General features: G+C 49.8%; 1 protein-coding gene across 5 annotated transcripts in view; it reads right to left on the bottom strand.

Moving 5' to 3' along the window:
• Positions 1-22,910, bottom strand: part of CCDC88C (coiled-coil domain containing 88C) — a 143,686-nt gene that overhangs the window by 2,426 nt on the left and 118,350 nt on the right. For 4 of the 5 annotated variants that reach the window (XM_044933370.2, XM_006076163.4, XM_044933372.2 and 1 more), the window contains 7 exons: positions 20,609-20,754; positions 18,004-18,093; positions 16,302-16,540; positions 10,988-11,176; positions 7,083-7,151; positions 4,864-4,932; positions 3,626-3,915 (listed from right to left, as the gene is read on the bottom strand). In XM_044933370.2, coding sequence (XP_044789305.2) covers positions 3,626-3,915; positions 4,864-4,932; positions 7,083-7,151; positions 10,988-11,176; positions 16,302-16,540; positions 18,004-18,093; positions 20,609-20,754 — 1,092 coding nt within the window. The remainder of the gene's footprint in view (positions 1-3,625; positions 3,916-4,863; positions 4,933-7,082; positions 7,152-10,987; positions 11,177-16,301; positions 16,541-18,003; positions 18,094-20,608; positions 20,755-22,910) is intronic. The other variant, XM_044933371.2, reaches the window with a different exon arrangement.

Below are 22,910 nucleotides of genomic sequence, written 5' to 3'. Positions count from 1 at the left end.
AATGTGAAATGAGGATCATTAGGGAGCTGACCCAGGCACCATTCAGTCGCCCCCTAACTTCACAAGCAAGAAAGCATATTCAGAGAGGAAACGACTTCCCACAAAGCTCATCCATTTTATGAAAGGATCAGGACAACAGTTTTGATCTGGGTCTCCTTTTCCACCAGGCGGCAGAAAGCTGGCGGGCAGGACTGGATCTTCTTTGTCAGCCCACCAGGCTCAGACACACTGCAAGCACCTTCCAGTGGGGCACAGAGAGGAAGACAAACAAGGCCAGCTCCGCAGAAGCCAGAACCAACCACACACAGCATCCTCACTGCCTCTCAGATCCTTCTCCTGATTTTAGGAAGGGGAGAGGCAGGCACAAGGGGCAGAGGAGGGAGGGGGAACCAGAAAGGCCCAGGAGAAGGCAGAGGTGGCCCAGCCCTCCAGATTGTCCCCCGTGCCAGGCAGCCACCACCTGGCTGGGCTTCCCCTGGCCAGAAACCAGTATTCTCTGTCACCATCCTGGGGGCAGGCGGAGCCCCTGGAGCCAACAAGCTCGGTGGGCCTGTTCAGGTCAACTTCAGCCTTCTGCCAGCACCTCACAGCCTAGAGGAGTCCAGCTAGAGGTTTCTCCCGAGGCTGGGGATGGAGCAGGGGAAAGATCAGGGCCGAGAGCTGCTGCAATCAGACCCCAGCTGGCTGGGACCTGTCAGGGGGGAGTCAGCCCGCAGGATGGGTCAGCAGCTCAGGAACCACCTGCCAACAACTCCTGGCCCCTGAAAACATTTGCACGCTCAGCTTGACAAAGGCACACTCTGCTGTTTCATGTTAGCCTGAAGCCTTACTCTTGGGTGTGTGTGTGCAGTAAGAACCTGGGTCATCAATATGGACAAGAACCATTTATCAAGTACTTCCCACATGTCAGGCACCGTGCTAGGAACCAGGGGTGTAATCCAAAAAGCTTAAATTTGAAAGCAACCTTGTGCGAGAGTTGTTTAAGGTTGTATGAAAACATCACTTAATATGTACGAAAAGACTTCCCAGGTGGTTCAGTGAGTGGTAAAGACCCTGCCTGCCAATGCAGGAGACATAGGTTTGATCCTTGGGTCGGGAAGATGCCCTGGAGTAGGAAATGGCAATCCACTCCAGTATTTTTGCCTGGAAACCCCATGGACAGAGGAGCCTGGCAGGCTACTGTCTATGGGGAGGCAAAGAGTTGGACACGACTTTGCGACTAAACATATGTAAGAAAACGGAGGTCACAGAGATTAGGCATCTGAAGAACGGCAGACTGAGGATTAGAGCCTATGGCTGTTTGACTCTGGAGCTGTCTGCCGTGCCTCCTGGCCCCTTTCTACACGCTTCTAGTTAGCCTCTTCATCCCCACTTTCAGGAGGCCACCCAGGGAGCCCATCGTGTGACTCTGCTCTCCCAGCATCACCAGTACTCAGGGAGTGGAGGCATGGGTGGCTTCTCTAGGTCTGATCGGGGGAGGATGGAAGTGTCAGGTGGGGCTTGTGGGGACAGCACCTGGGCCGATGGAGGGGGAAGGAGGTGGCTCTCAGAGGCTGAGCATCAGCTTCCAACAGAGACCGCTGCAGTGAGACAGCTTTGGCATCATTTAGGCTGAAAAGGGACATGTGCTGATAGCGGCCTGAGCAACAGTGTCTGTATAGGTCTAAGCTGAGTGCAGAGAGGCCGTGCCCCTTGTAAGCAAGGGGACCTGACCCCTGAGATCTGTCCAGGGATAGGAAACCCACTGGGACAGGCACACAATCAGAAATGGATTGAGGAGAAGAGCTATCCAATTGCAGGTACCCTCGATTTCTGGACTTTTCTCATTTGCTCCATCAGGTCAGTGCCCCTTAGCCTGTGATGCCTGGACCCCCAGTGACAGTGAGAGCACCATCTGGGAACTCGGCAGAGATGCAAAAATCTCAGAATCCCTGGGGTCCAGCCTGTGTCCTGCCAGGTGAGTCTGACGAAGGCTAGAGTTTAAGTGCCACTGCATCAGACCATAAACTTCTGGAGGGCAAGGTTTTGGTCCTTCTCAGCTTGGTTTCCCTAGTTTCTAGCCCACAGTAAGTGTTTGATAGACAAATAAATGAAGAGGGGGAGGGGCCATGTTTTATAATTCTTTGGCACCACCCAACCACAAGACCAAGCGTCTAGCAAGTATGCTATAAAAATTGGCCCATTTGCTTTGTTTTCTGAGAGCAGGCAACATACATATGGCCTAAGGCACAGTAGCTGCTCAATAAATATCTCCAAGACAAATATTTTGTGTTCTCTGTGTCAATGTGACGCATTAATGTGGGTCACAGAGTTTACCATGTGGCTACAGAAAGTTCAACTGTATTTATTTAAGGGAAATGAGATGCCATCATTGAAGCCTTAAACCTTAAAAGATCTCAATTATGGAAAAGACCATGATGCTGGGAAACACTGAGGGCAAGAGGAGAAAGGGGCGACAGAGGATGAGATGGTTGGATGGCATCATTGACTCAATGGACATGAATTTGAGCAAACTCCAGGAGATAGTAAAGGACAGGGAAGCCTGGTGTGCTGCAGTCCATGGGTTGCAAAGAGTTAGACATGACTTAGTGACTAAACAAGAAGACAGTATATAAGCCATCTGTTCAATAACCCAATAGCTCATGAGACTGAATTTAGACAGTATATATATATAAAAAAAAATGGCAACCCACTCCAGTATTCTTGCTGGGAAAATCCCATGGACAGAGGAGCCTGGCAGGCTATAGTCCATAGGGTCGCAGAGAGTCAGACACAACTGATTACACACATATACACATGTGAAAGAACAGATGCACAGCTTCAGAAAAGCTAAATGGAGACACTGGAAAGGTGACATGGGAGGGAATCCTAATACAGGGGGTGTCTGGGCTTAGATCTGCAGAACCGAGGTTAGCAAACCAGAGCTGTGGGCCAGGTCCAGTGTGGGGCCCCTTTTTGTATGGCCTGTGAGCTAAGAATAGTTTTTACACTTTAAAATGACTGGAAAAAACTTTTTCTTAAAGAACAATCTTTTGGGACATGAGACAACGGCATGGAATTCAAATGTCTATGTCCATAAGTCAAGTTTTATTGGAACACAGCCAAGCCGACTCATTGACAGATGGTCCAGAGTTGCTTTCCTACTAAAATGGCAGCGTCGAGTGGCTGCAACAGAGACCGTCCTGCCTGGGAAGCCTCAAATATTTACTCTCTGGCTCTTTATAGAAGAGACTGATCTCCGCTGGTGAGGGCTCAGGGGAAGTGGGCATGCAGAGCTCTGCCTCAAAACCTGGTGAGATGCTAAGCCCAGAGTGGGTGCTGGGCACATCTCTCAAGAAGCTCGCAGTGGTGAGCACACACCATCCCCGCCCTCCATGCCGGCACCAGGCTCTGCCCACTCACTCCACAGATGGAGCAAACAGCCTCCGAGGTCTGGGGCTGGCTGCCAGCACCAGGACCTGCAGGCTCGTGGGCTTCCTCCCCATCTTAGGAGCCCCACACCTAGGCTGCCCCCCGTTCCATCTCTGTATTTCTGCTGCCACAGTTTCTGCCTGCTATCCCAATCCTGGGAGTATGCAAGGGATGATGAACCCGCTGTGTCCCTTTGAGCCCCAGGGTCACTCACAGGGGATGGGGAGTCCCGGTTGCTCTCCTCCAGGAACTCCTCCAGGGTGACCATCTCGCTGCTCGGGGAGGTGGAACAGGGCCGCACCCCACCGTGGGGCTGGGCTGTGCTCCTCTTCTGGACACCCTCCGGGGGGAGAGGCCCGTTCCGCGGTGGGGGGTACTCATGGCGGCCGAGGGTGGGGCGCCCCGGGGTGCTGGCATCCCGTGGCAGAGTGGCCGTGTCCCTGCTGGGGATCAGGTCTTCGCTGCTGAAGCTCTCGGACCTGCCGTGGAGCTGGTCGGAGGAACCTGGAGTCAGGGCGGGTGGCACAGAGCACACATCAGACCTCCTCTGCCTCCAGTGGGCTCCGTGCTGCCTGCCGCTCACCTACAAGAGGACCCTGCCCGAGAACCCAGGGCACACTTCTCCCAGGCTGGGATTCTCCACGTGAAGAACACTCTGGGATGCTTAGAACTCGGAACAAAACAGTTTGAGATAAACGTGGAAGGTTTCTGCTAAAGTTCATACTGTTAGTAGTGCTAAGGTCCCTGGTGGCTCAGCTGGTCAAGAATCCGCCTGCCACGTGGGAGACCTGGGTTCGATCCCTGGGTTGGGAAGATCCCTTGGAGAAGGGAACAGCTACCCACTCCAGCATTCTGGCCAGGAGAATTCCATGGACTTTATAATCCATGGGGTCACAAAGAGCTGGACACGACTGAGCAACTTTCACCACACTCATTAGCTCTCATCCATTCATATATTTAAAAGCTTTACTGAGCGCTTGCTATAAGCCAGATGGTCACATGGACACTAAGAAGTGAAAAAAATTTGTTTATGGTCCCGGGACAGCAAACACATTCTTTTCAGACGTACGGGAAACATTCATTAAGACAGACTATATTTTGCACTATAAAATCAACTTAAAAAACCCTGAGAATCAAAGCCACTCTGTTCTCTGACCACAGTGGAATGGAACTAGAGTCACAATCCCCCTTCTAAAGATGAAGTAACTCGGATTCAGAGGGTGGGTGATTCGCCTAGGTGCCCAGACTCTGTCAGTTGGGGGTGAAGGGATTTGAACTAAAATCCGTTTAAACTCTCGGCCTGCACTTGAAACCACGTGATGTGGCCTTGGAATGCAACAAATGTCGAATGCGTGGAAGGTCTTGGGGAACTGTATTTTAAAAATTACAAATATAATAGAAACACAAAGACCCACAGACACTGCAAAGTGCCCAGGAGGAGGGCCGGCTCACCTTTCAGGTTAAGAGGTGAGCTGCCGCTGGACGCATTTCTACTGCTCTCCAAGCTCCCCGGCCGGGATGCTGAAAGGAAATGCCAACATTCAGTCTAAAGGCCCGTGACCAGGTCTAGCCTGGACCAAACCATCTAATCTGAGAAAAATTATGGAACAAAGTCACTGCAGAAGTGGAGCTGAGCATGCCCCGGAAGGATGAGCTTCGGGACACCCCATGTTCTCCCATGAGGATGGCTAACTTCCCCGAGTGCCAGGTATGGGCGTCCAGAAACGACTGTGTGCAGTTTTTTGTTTTTTTAAAGTTAGGTCTAGGGCTGTGGCTTCAAACGATTTTGTTAACGAAGAAACTCTCATGCAGAACTGAGAAAGCAGATGTAAAAAGGGCTGCTCCGGGTAAGCCGAGGGTTGGGTGCAGGTCCCCACCCCTCTTCCTGCACAGATCTTCCTGGAACACGTGTGAAATCTCCTGCCTAGGTGACATGCAGCTCGGTGAGGGCAGGAGCCAGGAAATGGTGGTGTGTGTTCACGTGCGTACATGTGTGCAACTTCAGTTCCCTGATCCCGGGAGGAGGAGCTGGGACCCTCAGCAGGACAGGGAGCACTCGCTTTTCCCAGCTGTCTGCTGTCCTTCAGCCAATCCGTCTCAAATTCACATCTGCCCTGGAGGGAACAAGTGACCTTTATGGTGACGAGTGCTGGAGGGAACCAGGCCTTGGGGCTGCTGTCTGTGCTGAGCGTGTCTGCGGTGGCTCTTGGATCAGAGACTGAGTGCCAGGACCAGGGACGGTGCCCCCCTGCCCTGCCAAGGGCAGGCTGTGCCTTCAAGGCCTGTGGGCCACCCCTCTGGGTCTCCTCCGCCGGTTGCACTGGGCACCATTGCTCTTATCAGCCTGCCCTGTATCACTGTTTGTCCTGCTGGACCGTGAACCCCCAGGGGACAGGCCCTGTGTTTCTGTCATCTCTGCATCCTCCCAGCACACAGCTGGTGTTGAGCGCACCGAAAACGGAAGACACGCTGCTTACAAGCCACCTCCCCCCACCGCCTGCAAGTTTGCTCTTGTTCTTCTGGGTCTTTAGGGCACCTAGTTCCCAAGTGCTGATGTGTTTGCTGCAAATAGCATGCATCTGGAAAACACTCACTAGCAAACCGGGTTTGGGGGTGAGCCAAAAAATACACGTTTTTTTGGTGCATAGTATAAAAGCAAAATAAGTCCTCTTGTTGAGAAGGGAATTTTTGAAATTTAAAAATGCACATCCCTCTTTAGAAAGGAAATTAAGTTTCATTAAACAAAACTTTGATATAAATCAATGGGACCCAAAAACACTTTTATCTAACTGTTGCATCAAAAACCCCTTGCCCTTCTTTTTCCTGAAAAGAGAAGCTCAAGGAATCAAATACTTCGGAAGAAAACCCTTCTGGTCAGCTGACAGCATAAATCAGGCTACTCCAGTTTACTGAACGTTGCAGGAGATCCTTGCGATTGTGTTGCCCACCACTCCGTGCAAAGACATAAGGGCTCCTTGTGTCAACCTGTGTCACCACAGAGCCTGTAAACTGGGAATGTCTGTATCATAAAATTTTTAAGAGATGCTAGCTAGTTCCCACACACTGTTGATCAGAAGTAAACTGAAATAAATGCAAACTTTGAGGGTTTTTTTTTTTAAGAATTATCTTCCAACCTTCCTATGACTTCTGTTTTGCAAAATTAAAAAAAAAATCCACTTTTAATTTTTTGAGAAAGTTAGTATAATTTTGGTTTCCCTTCCGCAGAAATTTACAATATGCCTAACTCAAATGGCAAGGACTTTTAACAGTTTCTAAGACTAAATGTAACTTGGAGCCACTCTGCAAGTGAGGGTGGCAAGAGATCTTCCTGAACTCAATGCTCCCTGTGTGGGTCACCGGAACACCCTGGCAAACATGAGGGGTGCTTTAAGGCGAGCGAAATTAAAGTCTCCAGAAGTGGGATGCTTCATAAGTAGTGAGTTCCTCGTCATTGGAGGTATGTAAGCAGAAGTCAGATGCTCAGGCCCCTGGGGAGGGGAAGGAAGGAGCTTGGACGAACTGTAGACCCATCCCCACTTCATACAACAACTCCATTTTCACCTGTTTTGTGTACTGGACTTCTGTGCAGGACTTAGCTTGAGGGAGAGGCACTACTGCTGAGAACAAGACTGAGAATCCAGGTGGAAGGGCGTGTCGCGCTGACCACTCACCGTACTGCCTGGGGTGAAGGAACTCAAGCTCCAGGGACGGCTCGCAGAGGCTGTCGTCGGAATTATAGCCTGTGGTGAAAACGGGACAATGAGTCAGGGGTTCTGGAACATCCATGGGGAAACTTGGGCCCTCTGCCAGACGCCCACCTCTGAACCTCGCCTGGCACCTGGGTCATGGCAGCCCTTGGCTCGGGGTGAGGGGGGCGCGTGGACCTGGCCTCTTCTGTGCCTCCTGCTGGTATAAGCCTCATACTCCTGACTCCTATTTAACTTTAAATCCCCTTTCCGCCTGTGCAGTGACTGGGGCTTGAAGGCTACAGAGTGATCTGGCCTAACACAGCAAAAGGAGCTGAATATTTAGGACCCTGGGGACCACTTCCCAACCTCCAAGTCCAGGCTGTGCCGGCAATTCTGGTCTGGGGGCCACGCTGCCTTCGGGTCATAGGAGGAGGGCAAAGGAAAGATTCCAGCACCTGACCGGAGAGGCTGACTCCCTGGAGATAGCCCTGCCCTAGCAACTCCAGAAACAGACCCGGAAACGCAGGCCAGCCATCCACAGCCCTATCCGAGAGGGACTCAAATGCCCTATGCCTCGGACCTGCGAGTTTCTTTCCGACAGTAGACCCTGGGTCCCTCCAAAGTGGCAAAAGGGTTTCCAACCCACCCTTGACTCCAATTATAAAAATTCTGGTTGTGAGAGACACTCAAAGTTAGGTATGATCTTCACACTACTGTAAATAACTATAGGTAACTAATAAGGACCTACTGTATGGCACAGGGAACTCTACTTAATACTCTGTAATGGTCGATTTGGGAAAAGAATCTAAAAAAGTGAATATATGTATAACTGATTCATTCTGATGCACCGCAGAAACTGACAATCACAACACTGTTAATCAACTATGCTCCAATAAATTTAAGTTAGATATGATCTAACGGCTTCCTTTACAGGTTCTGTCTCCCAGGAGATGACAGCGGGACAACTCCTTTGTTTAATTCATTGAAGGTAGGAGAATCCTACTTTTTGTGTTCTCCCTTAATGCCCAATGTGCTTCCCTGATGGCTCAGTAGTAAGGACAGCGCCTGCCAATGCAGGAGACACAGATTCGATCCCTGAGTCGGGAAGATCCCTCGGAGAAGGAAATTGGCAACCCACACCAGTAAACTCGCCTGGGAAATCCCATGGACAGAGGAGCCTGGCGGGCTACAGTCCAAGGGGTCACGAAAAGAGTCAGACATGACTTAGTGACTAAGTAACCTAATGCCCAACTCAAAGTAGTGGCTTAATTAAAATTTGCTGCCTTGATTACAATAGTAAAATATGGCTAGTGATATGTAGGCTCATTGCTGCTAAGTCGCTTCAGTCGTGTCTGACTCTGTGCGACCCCATAGACGGCAGCCCACCAGGCTCCCCCGTCCCTGGGATTCTCCAGGCAACAACACTGGAGTGGGCTGCCATTTTCTTCTCCAATGCATGAAAGTGAAAAGTGAAAGTGAAGTCACTCAGTCGTGTCCGACTCTTAGCAACCCCATGGACTACAGCCCACCAGGCTCCTCCATCCATGGGATTTTCCAGGCAAGAGTACTGGAGTGGGGTGCCAATGCCTTCTCCGATGTAGGCTCATTAAACCTGGCTAATAATCAGAATTTTCTGAAGAACCTTAAAAAAAATATGGAATATTATTTAGGAGAAGTATATTTGTATTTGTCTTTTGACCCAGCAATCCTAATTCTAGGCATCAACTCTGGGGACTGGTTGGTTGAATACCGTCATATCAACATTTTAATTATTGTGTACTTATACAAAGAATGAGAAAGATCTCCATGATATATGTCTAAGTGAAAAAAAAAACCCAAGATGTAATATTTTTATTTATTAATATTTTGCAAAAAGAAACACAAAGTATAAATAAGGAACTAAAAAAAAAGGTTATCTATAGGGTGACTTTGGAATGTAATGGAGGGGAAAGGGAGAGACGTGAGGCTTAGAAATCTAAGCATGCCTTTTTATGTAATTTAGGTTTAAATTATGTAAATATTTTATGTAGTAAAAAACAGAATTTAAAAAAGAAAAAACTCTACAATTGAAGACAGAAACAAATAAACCTTAGTGTATATGAAGCCACTAACATAATCCATAAAAGAAAAATCCCAGTGAATTTTGAATATAAAACTCTGTGCATCCTTCGTGAGATTTAATCTAAGCACTAGAAGAATTACAAAGGAAATAAACATCACTTGGTGATTTTGTTAGTAGCAGTATCAGTGTTAAAATTTTTAACCATCGCTGCATATTTTCAGGAAATATAAGTAAATGTTTTGAGAGAGAAGACATCTGTGTAAGAAAAGGACACACATGTGAAATGGAAGGGAAAAAAAACCCCAAGGAATTGCTGAGGGCAGTCTGGGGGCACCAATGGTGACAGGCCCTTGTGTTCGCTCTGCAGGCCAGTGGTGATTCCAGGATGATTCCAGGCTTGGGCTCCGATGGAATGCAGGCTGAGATAGCCTGTGGGTCAGCCCAGAGGGCTGGACCTTGAACCACAGAGACACCCCCCAAAACCCCGAGGGGAGATGGTGTTCCTAGCTCCTCCCCAGGACCACGCAGGGGCTCTGCACCCCAGAGCTCCAGAAACCAGGGGGGACTGATGGCTGTGGACAACAGACACCCTTGCCACGTGGGCTCAGGGCATGGCTCTCCCAGACAGCTCACGGCACAGCTCCACTGATGCCCAACAGTAAGTGACTGCCGGCAGTGGGGAGAGGCTGCCCACCTCTCCTGTGCCCACCCCATTCACCTGCTCCCCTGGGGGGCTTCCTACTTATCAGCAACCGGGACAAGGACAGGGACCCTGTCTGCCTTTGCTTGTCAAACCAAAGTTGTGCAAGCCCCTGGTTTTAAGAGCAGAGTGGGTGCTATTACTGTGAAAAATAACAACCACGTATTGTTTTCCAACTTCTAACACCTCAGAGGCAATTACTTTCAGTCCTGTTGGCTGTTTCTTTGGATATCTCCTATTTTTAAATTATCAGCCGAAGGTCTTTTTTGATTTTGAGCTTTACCTGTTCCTCTCCTGGTATCTTAAGTTTCCCAGTACTTTCCCCCCTCTTTTGGTAGCATCCTATTCTTGTTTCATGGGTGTAACAGCTTTGCTCATCTCTGACTACGTTAATGACGGGCATCGTAAAGCTTCCATCTCCGTGCTAATGTGTGTTTACTTCCATGATGTTTCACTGTTGCCTCTCACACTGGTTTTGGTCTCTGCTACTAGAGGCGTTGCTGGGTTTCACGTGGCAAGAGCTGATGGAGACATTCAGCTGGGATCTTCTTAAGTTGATCAGATGACTGGGACAATATTTTAATCTCATGTCTAAAGGTGTGAACACGCATAGCTACTGGCAACCTGGGAGACCTTCAGTTTGTAAATCCTTCCCTACAACCCCCTTGTTTTTCACTTGGGAAACTTGCCTTCCACTCTGTCAACCCACCTCTGGTTCAGGGACCCTCTTGTGTATCCTCCACAGAGAATGAACCTCCAGGCTTCTACGAAGGTGGGCTGGAGAGGAAGCCTCCTTTTAGCCAAGATGCTGGCTTACCTCCCTTCTAGATCTACTTGGTGCCACCAAGTTCTGCATGGTGGTGGTGGGAGTGGGTCCCAGGGCTTCCCCTCCAGTGGCTTGGGATCAGGCTTCTTATCTGGCCAGAGTCACCTACCCAGCTGGCAGGCAACGCTGAAGTCTGAACCCGTGTCTGGGTGATGCCAGAGCCTGCCCACAACTTAACCACCCTGCTCACTACCTCTCAGCCTAGGACCCCTTCTCCCACCGAGAGCCTGGGGTCTTTAGGAAGGACCCTGAACCCCAGATGCTCAGCCCTCTTATTTCTGGAGAGGCCCATGACTCACCTTTGGTGCGGCCTGGGTGCCGGGAGATGGAGCTAGAGCTGGAAGGGGTTGTAGTGATGGCTGAGGTCGAACAGGGCCGGGGGCCCAGCTCCAGGGGCCAGGGCTTCACGGCTGGGTCAGCAGAGGCATCCTTGTGGTCCAGGCTACCTCGGTGCGGGGACCCTCGCTTTGGCTTTAGGTCCCCATGGCCTGGGGCAGAAAAAGACATTGAGAGACGGGGAGGCAGAATCCTGGGCTCAGGCTGGGCGACCACACAGAGGCCTAGAAGCAAGGGCAGCAGGGCACACAGACCACAGGGACGAAAAGCTGAGTTGCCCCCTACCCACCCGACCCCCACCCTCTGCTGACCCCGGGCTGTGGTTTAAACAGGAGGACCCTGGCTACAGGCCTGTATCAGAGACCCCAGCTCCACTGATGGGCCATACTGCAAGCCCTGGAATTTTGGCTGGGAGACAATAAAGGAAAAACTCAGGAGGACAAAGAAAATGTTGGTAGAAGCCCAACATATTAACTACAGGGCACGCCTGCCACCTAGAACTGCGTATCATGCAAATCCCTGCTGTAAAAAGATCCTGGCAGAAGAAAATCCAAAAAAGAGGGGATATGTGTATACGTACAGCTGATTCACTTTGCTGTACGGTAGAAACTAACACATTGTAAAGCAACTAATCTGCAGTAAAAATTGAATCTAAAATAAAAATAAAAAAGATTCTGGTAGATGTCTGCTCAGGATCACTGCAACCTGAGGCCGAGGCCCTGAAGGTCCAGGACGTGCATCTTGCCAACTGGCTTCATTTATAAACTCAGAAAAAGTTTATTGTCACCTTAACAAGAATTTAAGAGATCTTTAATTTTTCTACCATGAAGATATATACTTGTCAAAGTTAAGTAAAATCCTATTTAAAAACATTTTTATAAAACCCAACCCTCCACCTATCTCGTAGTAAGAAAGGGGATGGGCTCTCCAAATACGAGACAGAAACAAACGCAGCTGGAGTTCCTGTGAGCATTAGGACCACGCTGTCTCCCATGGCGTCTCGCTCCAGGCACCCCAAGGCTGCAGACCCAGAGCCTTGCCCACTGCCAGGCTCTCAGGTCCCTGCCCTCCCCTCTTCCATGGACCTGAGCCTGCCAGCCCCTCGGCCACTCCAAGTCTGGATTCACGGTGAAGTTTTAATCTCCTACATCTTATCATGACTTGAAATCAAGGTAGAATTTGGATTCTGAAACAACCTTGATGAGAAGCAAGATTCAAGTCTGGTGGGATGCATGAGGCAGACATCCAACAGGTGAAGTTAAGAGCAGGAGCGGGTGGTGGGGAGGTGGAGATGACCAAATAGTTAGTACAAACAGCAGAGAAACAGCACCGTTCCAGCAGCATGCTCAGAGGACAGGGGGCCGGGACCACAGCAGCCCAGGGTTCCCAAGGCGGCGAGCGAGAGAGAAGTCAGTACCACATCAGCCAACTTCAGCATTTCAATACGTGTGGACTTATTCTTTTATACAGTTACCTTGTTTTTAATGGTACTGGCTCTCCATTTACAGTACAGGTAATAATCTATCCTTTGAGGATAAATTTAAGTGGAAACGGTGGGTAATTTCAAGGGGAAATATGTCAGTAACCACACAGGTGATGGACAGAGGTGGCAAAAATCATAAAGATGGAACAAGAATGATTGAAGACAGAAAGAAACTGCAGTAGCTAAAGGCCTGTCTCGACCAGCCTTTCTCCCGCTCTGGGCGTGACTGGCCTGCTGATGCTCTTTCTGTCCACCGCTGCTTTAACTTCAGCACCAGAGATGTTCAGAGAACGACGGCACAGTCATAAAGCTTCATTCTGGCTGGGCTCTGGCTGGGTATCATCGATGCAATTATTTAAAATGCTTGCATGGAGCACAGTAAATCCTTCAAAACATACAACACGTCTAAAAAGGACCCTATTTGGCAAAAGCCATCAATTCAGGGCTCTGACAAAGAAAGAGGAGAAAAGGGCAGCGGTTTTAAATTTTAGCTGCTTCAAGATAAGCCTTAAGAGAAAAAAAAAACTCACTTGACAGAGGCCGTATATTTTAGGAAGCATAGCGACAAGTGGCCAGCTCTGCTTTATTCTCGAGCGTTGACGAAAGCCTGCGGGTGCGAGGGCGGGGGAAACCACACGGCCACTGGACTTACTCAGCACGGACATCCTGGCCCCAGGACCTGGGCACGCGTGTCCCGAGGCGCCCCTACAACTGTGCTGTGCTGGAGAATCGGTCCAGAGGCTGTGGCAACTCATCTTCTCTTTTGAAATCAGAATCCACGTTGGCTACTTTAAAGTCTGGCCTGGAATTGGGGTTGGGAGGAGGGGTCCGCTAGGGGTCATCTGGCCTTTAGGTACTGTTTTTTGGTTTTTCCGTTTGTTTGAATTTCAGAAATGAAGGAGGATACACAATGAAGACACATGGTAAAGGAAAAGGATTAGAAGTCTCCAATTTCTGAAAAGGGGAGAGGCTCGTTAGGAGAGGATGGGATGTCAGAGGAAGACCAGAACCGCAGGCGTTTAGAGAGAGCCGGGTGGGCCGTTGGAGACTTGTCTTTGTCCTTGCTTTTGCTTCTCAAAAAGGGACTCTTTTTGCGCTGAGTTGCTAAATCGTTATCCCCAGGATAACCCGAGAGAGAAAGGGGGAAAAAAAAAAAAAAAAAAAAACACGACAAATAAATGAAATGAATAATAACACGTAACTCTAGTTCAATGTACTTTGGAAATCAGAATCCAGTCCAGGAAAGATGGAAACAAAACCCATGACAAGACTGGAATCAGGACTCAGTGAATCATTTATGCTCTGCCTCAATTTAATTAATTTAGCGGCATCTCAGTGCCAACACTTTACTCAGCACGTGAAGAGAATTACATATTGCTCAAGGAGCCAAGGGCTTAGATGATTTTCAATTTCAATGTGTTAAATTATTAAATAAGAATGTTCATTAATTTAGGACCCAGCTTCTCTTACTCATCCATTTTAATGACCGACTCCCTGACAATTTGGCTCATGTGGTACTCTCATTCCTGTTCAAAGACCTTGGAAACAACACTTTTCTGGCCTGCTGTAATGAAACAGTCTACCTGACTATTATTTACCAATAATTCTTATACATCTGAAATAACTTTTGGCAGGATGAGTTAAAAAAATAATGAAAATACCTCTTTTTCATACTCCAAAGCCCTCAACACCAAGAATTACTATACCCTTTCTTCTAATACATGACTTTTAAACTATTTCTAATTTTTATCAGAAATAAAAATTATCGGAGAAAACAATTGGTCTAACTTTTTGAACAGGTCATACAGAAACATAACCAATACATCCAATTTCTGACTTAGAATTAAATTTGGAACGAGAACCTCCATTGTTTCTTCCTCCATAGCGCCACCTGGTGGTCAATGTTCACACCATCGGTAAGGGACTGACGATGTGATGCTGGGGCCCTTAGCTCTGCTGGGGGCATGCCTAACATCTCTGTTAGGCAACACGTTTAATCAGCTTTCACTGCAGGGAGTGCACTTGGTGGCCAAGAGCTCAGATTCCAGGGTTAACAGGCCTGTGTTCAAATCTAAGCTTTGTCACTTATTGTAGCAGCACCTGTCTCACCTTGTTAAGCCTCGCTTTCTCAGCTCTGAAAAGGGGATGATTAATCATGCCTACCTCACAGGGCAGTTGGGACTAAATGAGGAAGATAAAGTAAATTAAAAAGGCGCTGGCTGCCCCCAAAAAGGCATCCAATGAATGGCTGCTGTTGTTAATACTTATCGCTGACTTGCTCACTCATGGATTGGTACAAGCAATTTTTCCCCACGAATGTTTTCCTGACTCAATCGGGCTGATTATGGGTAATTGAGGACTTCCCTGGTGGCTCAGTGGGAAAGAATCTGCCTGCAATGCAGGAGATGTGGGTTCAATCCCTGGGTGGGGAAGATCTCCTGGAGGAGGAAATGGCAACCTGCTCCGGTATAGTTCATTAAGCCAACTTTAATACAAGTTGAGGTGATGAATGTCAAAACAATTAAAGAGCCAATATGAAAACTAGCGGCCAGAGAACCTGCCTAGATGAAAACAAACGTTAAGTTTCATCATCACTGACCCGAACAAGAGCCTTTTACATAATTTGACCTCCTGCGAAGAATGAGTGCAAACGTTAGTCCCCAAACAATGTGTGAAAGCACTTGCTTTTGTGCATTTGAAAGTGACAGCCTCCTGAAAGGCCTGTGCACATCCCACTCAGCAGAGGTGGCTTGTCACTGGCTCTTAGTGGTGTAATGTCAGCCCCTACTCCTGAGAACGTGGGGGTCTCAGGCACAGGCCTGATCTTCGGAGAGTCCTGGTGTCTTTCATAAAAATTTACTCAGCCTGTAGGTTTGGTCTAAATAATCCGAGCAATGATATTTGAAAGTAAATTTGGAAACTGAACAATGTTTGAAGTAACTGCCGTGTTTAATCAGTTCTAAGATGTACATATCCCACCCCCAAATCTTAACATCATTGAAATCAGGGTGCAGCTTCCACAGTATCTTAGAGTCGCCACTGGGGGGTCCAGACGAAACGGTGACAAAATTGTTGCTGCTGCAACCAATATATTTTGTTTATATTTTCCTTTCATGTGTGTACACAAAAATCTATCTAATTAAGTCCTTTAGAAGAGCTTTTCAACCAGAGGATGGTAAAAGTTCTAAGTGGTAAAGTTCTGCATCATTGGATTGCCAGCGGTATGTAAAGTAATTGTGCAGTTTATAATTGATAGCCTCTTAGATTTGATGACATGAAGCACATTCAACTAGAAGTCCGTTTCAGAACCTCTGGCAAACTCAGAATGACAGTCTTCATGGAAAGATTAAGCCAAGCACCCTGGCTGGTAGGACTGAAGGCCAGGTCAGGCTGAGAAGAAAACCTGCCTGCCTTTCCAAGTTATGAAAAGACTGAAACCACACACGGACTTGCTGAGATCCCATATGTGCCTTTTACCCATGAAATGTGCCTGGGATGTCCCTACAGAGACAGCTTACTCTAAATCTCTAACCTGTACAAGGAAACCCCCAAGCCTATGCTACTGAGCTTGCTTCTAGTACCTGGAGGGTGTCACTTTTGGCTTGAGTACCTCTCATCGTCTATAGGATTAGTGATGCTTCTTATTTGACATGGGTTTATATTTTCCTGGCTATTAACACACCCCTTTCAGGCTCTTACATACACATGTGCACATCTACATGCCACCTCCCTCTACCCTGTCCAGTGAGAGGGTCCCTTAGGCCCACCTCCGCCAGCCAGGTCAGCATGCCTACCTTTTCCCAGGGGCCCGTTATGGGAGTCACGTTCTTCTGGGCAGCTTGAGCCCGATGGGGTGGACTCGGGGTTCTCGGGCTGAGATCTGAGCGGTTGAGAAGCAGATGGCAAGGTCGGGTCTGGGGACTCCAGCTGCCGGGGAGGGCTGTCTGTGGTTGACTTCAAGCGTTCTCTGGAACCCTCTTTCTTTGGTTTGATGAGTTTGACTAAGGCTTTGGCTCCAATCCAGTGGTTTTTCCTAATGAGAAGTAGATTTTTAGGACACAGTCAACCCTCACCGCCTGCTCCAGCAGGTCACTGGGTGCAGTGTCCCAACATGGGCTGGTCTCCCCATCACCAGCCTGGGAAGGTGGCAGGTAACTGGGGTTTCGAATAATGGCACTGTATTTGGGGCTCAGGAGACAGAATGGAATTCTCAATCAGGTACAGCTCAGGGATGGTAGAACCACATATGGGTGCAGAAATCCACACTACTCTCTTGCAAAAACAGAACTTCAAGTGTGCCCATTAACCCTTTTTCTTTTCTAAAATGTGGACCATTTAAAAAGTCTTTATTTATTGTTGCAATATTGCTTCTGTGGTTTATGTTCTGGATTTTTGGCCAGGAGGCATGTAGGATCTTAGCTTCCCAACCAGGGACTGAACCCACAACCCCTGTATTGGAAGGCACTGGACCATAAGGGAAGTCGTTGTCTAGTCGCTAAGTCGTGTCCAACTCTTTGTGGCCCCATGGACTGCCCCTGCCAGGCTCCTCTGTCCATGGGATTTCCCAGGTAAGAATACTGGAGTGGGTTGCCATTTCCTTCTCCAGGGGATCTTCTTGACCAGGGATCGAACCCCCATCTCCTGCATGGGCAAGCAGATTCTTTACCACTGAGCCACCTGGGAAGCCCTTGCCCATTAACTCTTGATTACCTCTGTGAAATAAAAGAAGTGCTCTGCTAATGTGATCTATTAGGCAGCCACTTTTCTGCCAAAATGCCATTTTCAGCATCACATTCCTCCTCATTCCCTGCTAAGGTTCACAGGAAGTGTAATAATAAGCTGGCATTCCCTGACCACTCCCCGCCCCGAGGAATCTGGACGTGGTGGCAGAGGGCAGTGAAGAGTGGGCCGTGTGGATGAAAAACAGGGACTATAATGAGTAAGTGATAAAAGTTGTGGCTAACAGGAAACAGAGAAGGCTTCTGCTGGATCGAAAAGAGAATCACGTCCAGATTCTCCTCCCCCGCTGAACTGCACTGAACTGTGCTTATATAACTCATTCCACTTCTGCATCTGGGCCTCAATGTCTCCATCTGCCAAGGGAACGCTGGGACTGAGGTTCTGAACCTCTGTGGCTCTGTGATTTTAACAGAGAGGCCATTAGGGATGCACAGAGATTCTGACTTCAAGGCTGGGCTGGGCCAGGACCATCTGTAGGGCCCAACTCCTGGAGCCCAGGCCCGGGGAAGCGCTGCTTGATGCATGAGGCCAGTAGCCTCAGGGGACGGAGCCAGCCCCACAGCCCAGCACAGGGCTGAGAGAAATTCTAAAATCTTTCCTCTGTGGGAGGGATGTGCACAGAGGCGGCCTGCCAGCATGGAAGACACTGGCCCTACAACTGGGGGCTGCTCCCGATGGATACTGTTTTCGTCCTGAGCGTGAACAAGGAATGTCTGCTGTTCCGTGTTTCAGCCCCTGAAAATTAAGTCAACTCACTTCTTTGGAGCAGGATCATAGAATTTGTACTGATCCATGATTTTTTCTTCCAGTTTTTCCTTGTGTCTCCGTAACGCATTTAATTTGTCTCTGTGGAGAGAGGGGACAGACCACCAAGTCAGGTTTAAGTCAGAAAAATGAAGTCACTCAGCTTGGCCTGGGACCTGGCCCAGCACACGTCACGTGGGCCACCCTGGTCACTGAGTCAGGAATATGTGAATGGAAACACGGGATACAGGCCCAGGAAGTCCTAATGCCTTGAGGCGGCCTGCGAGTACCCAGGACCCAGCTGTGAGTGACCTCAAGGAAGCAAACCCCTGACCGTCTGAAAACCCAGCTCAGAAGCCAGGACTTTCCGGCCTGGTCATTCAGGACGTGGGACACCCCAGGGTCACACTCAGGGCCAGCTCCTGGGTGTGCATATCAACCAGACCTCGGTGGTGGGGTGAGGTGTGCCCTCAGATGCTAGGTGGGCATCAGGGTGGAAAAAGTCATCTTAGCAAAAGCAGACCTCTGACTCGGACCCATTCCAATGTTGGGTTTCTGATTACACTTTTGTGGCAACAAACATGAAAGCTTCCAGGGGACAGAAAGAAAAGATGAGGAGCACAGTGGGCCTGGGAAGACCAGGGAGGGCGGGGCGGCCTGAGGCATGGTGAGCCACCTGGGATTGCTGCCGTGTAGGAACGAATGCAGACGTGGGTCGGGGGATGGGGTGGATCTTCTCATTTCCCAGAGAAGCCAGAAACTCAAGATCGTGAAACAAAATCTCCCAGCTTGTACATGCTGGAAACCAGTTCCTATTTCCAAAAATGCAGAAAAGACCAGAAAGACACGTCCTGAACCCTGGGCTGCCAGAGAGCGCCTCTGCTTCCTGAGAGAGAGACGCTGGCCTTCCTGATTCGCAGGGTGCGCTTTTATCTCAGGGAGCCCTGCGGGTGGACTCCGTACACCACTGCCCACAGGGTTACCGACTCCTGTCCCCTCCAGCTTCTCACCACCTGGGTGGTCTCTTCACAGCTCGGACCCTCGGTTTTCTCACTGGAAAATGAGGCTTCTGGGCCAGAGGCAATGGCTCAGGATTCTTTCTGTCAAGGTGCTGCCAAGGTTCCACCCAAACCAGGGACTTTCCAAAGCATTCCCCACGAAGAGAGCTCCTCATGCAGAGAGGCAGCTTCAGGAACCACTGGGTCCGGACCACCCACCCCCGACCCCTCGCTGCTTGAGTCAGCCTCCTTGACTCGACGCCTGTGATCTGTTCCTCTGTCCTCACGGCCCTGCTGCGTGGCCTTAAGCCTGGAGGGCTTCCGTGGCTGGGTTTGCCCCCACAGATGCACGCAAAGTCAGAGAGCAGGCCCAGGCCCCTCCCGGCCCCCAGAACAGCGCTCTGCTCCGCTCAAAGCAGCCTCCGGGAAGCCTGCCAACCCCTGGCCCTCCGCAGACGCTCTCTAATGCAGACCTGTCATCCACCCATCCCCCTGGGGTCCAGGCGCCTCCTGTTCTAGTTAGCACCTGCCCGGTGTCTGCAGCGATTATTATCCGCTGGATTACAGAGGGCCAACTTCAGGCAATGGTTGTTTCTACCCCCAAAATTATGGTGTGGTTTTTGATGCAAAGCATTTTCTGGTAGGTGGTGAGCCACCTCTGAATGTGGAGGTGAAACCGGGAGGATAACAAACAAGTCTCAGGACACTTGAGAGCTGGGACGAGACCATGCCCCTCTACAACGTCTCCTTCCTTTCCCAAGCCGGCCAGGCGCTCCTGCCCACAGCAAGGATGGTCCAACCGCCACAGCAGAGCGGTGGAAACCCCCTGAATCCACGGACCCATCCTGTGTTACTTCACGTCTGTGCCACATCTCAGTACCAAGCCTCCTGAGCTCATTTCTGGCAGCTTCTTAGGTCTGGCTGGACCAGCATCCTGTAACACTTCCTGGTGTATCCCGACTCGTGAGCCAGGCATCGGCGCCTCCTCTGCTGGGGCTCCTCCAGGTTCCCTGCACCCAGGCCCCTGCCATGCTCCACCTCCACATCCCCCCAGCTGCCCTGCTGGTCCCAGTCCTGCATCAGCAGCATTGACCCCGTCTCTTCCTTCTCCATCTCCCTGAAGCTCCTCAACCTCTGGTACGGACACAGCTCTAGTCATATCCCATTGGTCCCATCAGTTACCATTCACCAGATCGCTGTGCACCTCACAGGGCCCATGTAAAGCCGGGAGAAATAAATACCATGGCACACTGGTCACCCACCCTCCAGACGATCGTCGAACACAGACATGAGTGAGAAAGAGTCCTGCGATGGCATCTGTGCTCAGCCTTCGATGTGAGTTCTTTCCCTGAGCTACTTCTTGGTGGCACGCTTGTATTTTTAGAAGTGCACTTAATTCCAAAAGCAGAGTAAGAAGCTTCTGGCGGTGGGCAGTGCCTTTAAAAAGCTAACGAAAGCCAACTGCCACTACCTGCAGAAACCCAGAATCACTCCAGGGCAAGAGAGAGGAGGACAGGCTGGTAAGCTGGCCTGCCCTTGCCCTCAGGACACTGACGGGCCCCGGAGCTGCTCTGGCCTGGCACGGGGAAGCCAGGATCCCCATTACCCGGGCCCCTTACATGTACTGCTTCTGTTCCTCGTGGTACTGCTCCTTGTTCTCCAGGTTCTGTTCTAGAAGCATCTGGTTCTGCTGGCTCAACAGCTGGATTTGGCTCAAGAGGTGATGGTTTTCTTCTTCCAAGTTCCCCTTGAGTCGGGACAGCAGCTGAAATACAGATCAACAGTGTCTTAAAAATGGTGTGACCCAGTGAGTCTGCTGCTGGAGTCCAGCTTCCGAAAGAAGGAAAACGCCACATGCGCCAAGACGTCCATCTCAGGCCTCCCCAGTGGCTCAGTGGTCAAGAGTCTGCCTGCCAACGTAGGAGACAAAGGTTTGAACCCCGGTCCGGGAGGATCCCACATGCCACGGAACTACTGAGCCCGTGGGCCGCAGCTACTGAGCCTGTGCTACAGAGCCCGGGAGCTACAAGTACTGAGCCAGCACGCCCTAGGGCCCGTGCTCCGCAGCAAGAGAAACCACCACAATGAGGAGCCCGAGCACCGAAAGTGGAGAGCGGCCCCTGCTCACTGCAACTAGAGAAAAGCCGGAGCACCAGAGAAGACCCAGCACGGCCAAAAGAAAAAAAAAAAAAACAGACACCCATCTCAGTATTATCCAACTCGTGATAATTAGAAAGGACCCAAAGGGCCACTGCCCAATCTGACAGCTGTGGGCAACAAGTGGCTGCTGAGCACTAAAAATGCAGCCAGAAAAACAAACAGAAACAACACAGCCAGTCCTCGCCAAGATGAGCAGGGCAAATATAACAGGTCCTAAAGACTTAACTCGGAGAAGGCAATGGCACCCCACTCCAGTACTCTTGCCTGGAAAATCCTATGGACGGAGGAGCCTGGTAGGCTGCAGTCCATGGGGTCGCTAAGAGTCCGATACGACTGAGCAACTTCACTTCCATTTTTCACTTTCATGCATTGGAGAAGGAAATGGCAACCCACTCCAGTATTCTTGCCAGGGATAGGGGAGCCTGGTGGGCTGCCGTCTATGGGGTTGCACAGAGTTGGACACGACTGAAGTGACGTAGCAGCAAAGACTTAACTAAAAAACGGATGTGAAGTATCTGTGTGAACAAAATATATTATTTAGGATTAATCCCACCTGCTTCCTTTCACTTTTTAAATGTGGCTAACTTGACAATTTTAAATTATCTCTGGTGGCCACATCATTATTTCTATGGGACAACTCTGTTCTAGCTGAGGGTCAGCACACTTCTCTTGTAAAGAGCCAGGCAGCAAATATTTCAGGATTTCCAGGCCAGATGGTGGTCTTTGTTGCAACCACTCAACTCTGCTGTTGCAACAGGTGAGAGCCAGAGACAAGACGTACATGCATAGGTGTGCCCACACTCCAATAAAACTTGACTTACAGACACTGACATTTAAATGTCATAGCATTAGCACTTGCCACAAAAAAAAAAAAAATTTTTTTTTCACTCTCTCAACCATTATAAAATGCAAAAGCCATTCTGAGTTCACAGCCATATAGAAACAGGTTTAGGGGCTGGACTTGAGTTTTGGGCTGAGGACGGCCAGCTCATGCTCCAGAGTATGTGTATGATGGTTAGTGTACAGCAAGACGACTGGCTTTTTGGCTTCAGACAGCCTGGGTGGCAGCAGGCTCTGGCCTGAAGTCCCCACAGAGACCCTGAAGCACAACCCATAGTGGCGGGGCTCCCTGGGACAGTGTCTGCCTGTGTTGTGGCCCCCACCTCCTCCACAGGCCCCAGTCCCAGCCCAGAGTGTCTTTGGGTGTCTTGGCATCCTGGCCTCTGCTTCCTCAGCTGCGACGCCCCGTGGGGCTACTGTGAGCTCAAAGGAGAAGACCCTCCGGAGTGTTTCTCAACAAACAAAGGGCAAGAGGAGCTGTGTCCGGGATCCTGGCTGTCTTGGGCCATCCCGGGGCTGGGGCGGGACCCAGCCACTCCTCCCTGCCCTGTCTACTCTGTCTTACTGTCCTGGGCTCTGCTAACAGCTCCATCTGAGAGAAGTCTGCTGCTGAACTCAGTACTTTCCAACCGAGTGCACCAGAAGGCAGGGCTCTGCTCCTTTGGAAACCGGGGGAATGCGTGTGTAAGCTCCAACCTGACCACCCCGGGATCAGGAGCCAGGCAGACAAACCCCAGCACATAAAAAAAAGAAAAAAAACAACACAGACCTGTGACATTTCTCTAGAAGAGTGCAGCTACTACATGAAAAGAAATGGAAGAACAGCATGGACACAGCCAAGAGGGCAGGAATAACACAGCACGCGGCTGTATCGCTGCACCTGCTCCGACCCTCTGCAAAAGGCAAAGATCAGATGCAATG

The sequence above is a fragment of the Bubalus bubalis genome, chromosome 20 (genome assembly GCF_019923935.1).
Source record: "Bubalus bubalis isolate 160015118507 breed Murrah chromosome 20, NDDB_SH_1, whole genome shotgun sequence".
Taxonomy (NCBI): Eukaryota; Metazoa; Chordata; class Mammalia; order Artiodactyla; family Bovidae; genus Bubalus; species Bubalus bubalis.
The sequence above is the reverse complement of the archived record's forward strand: the minus strand, read 5'-3'. Positions and strand labels throughout refer to the sequence as shown.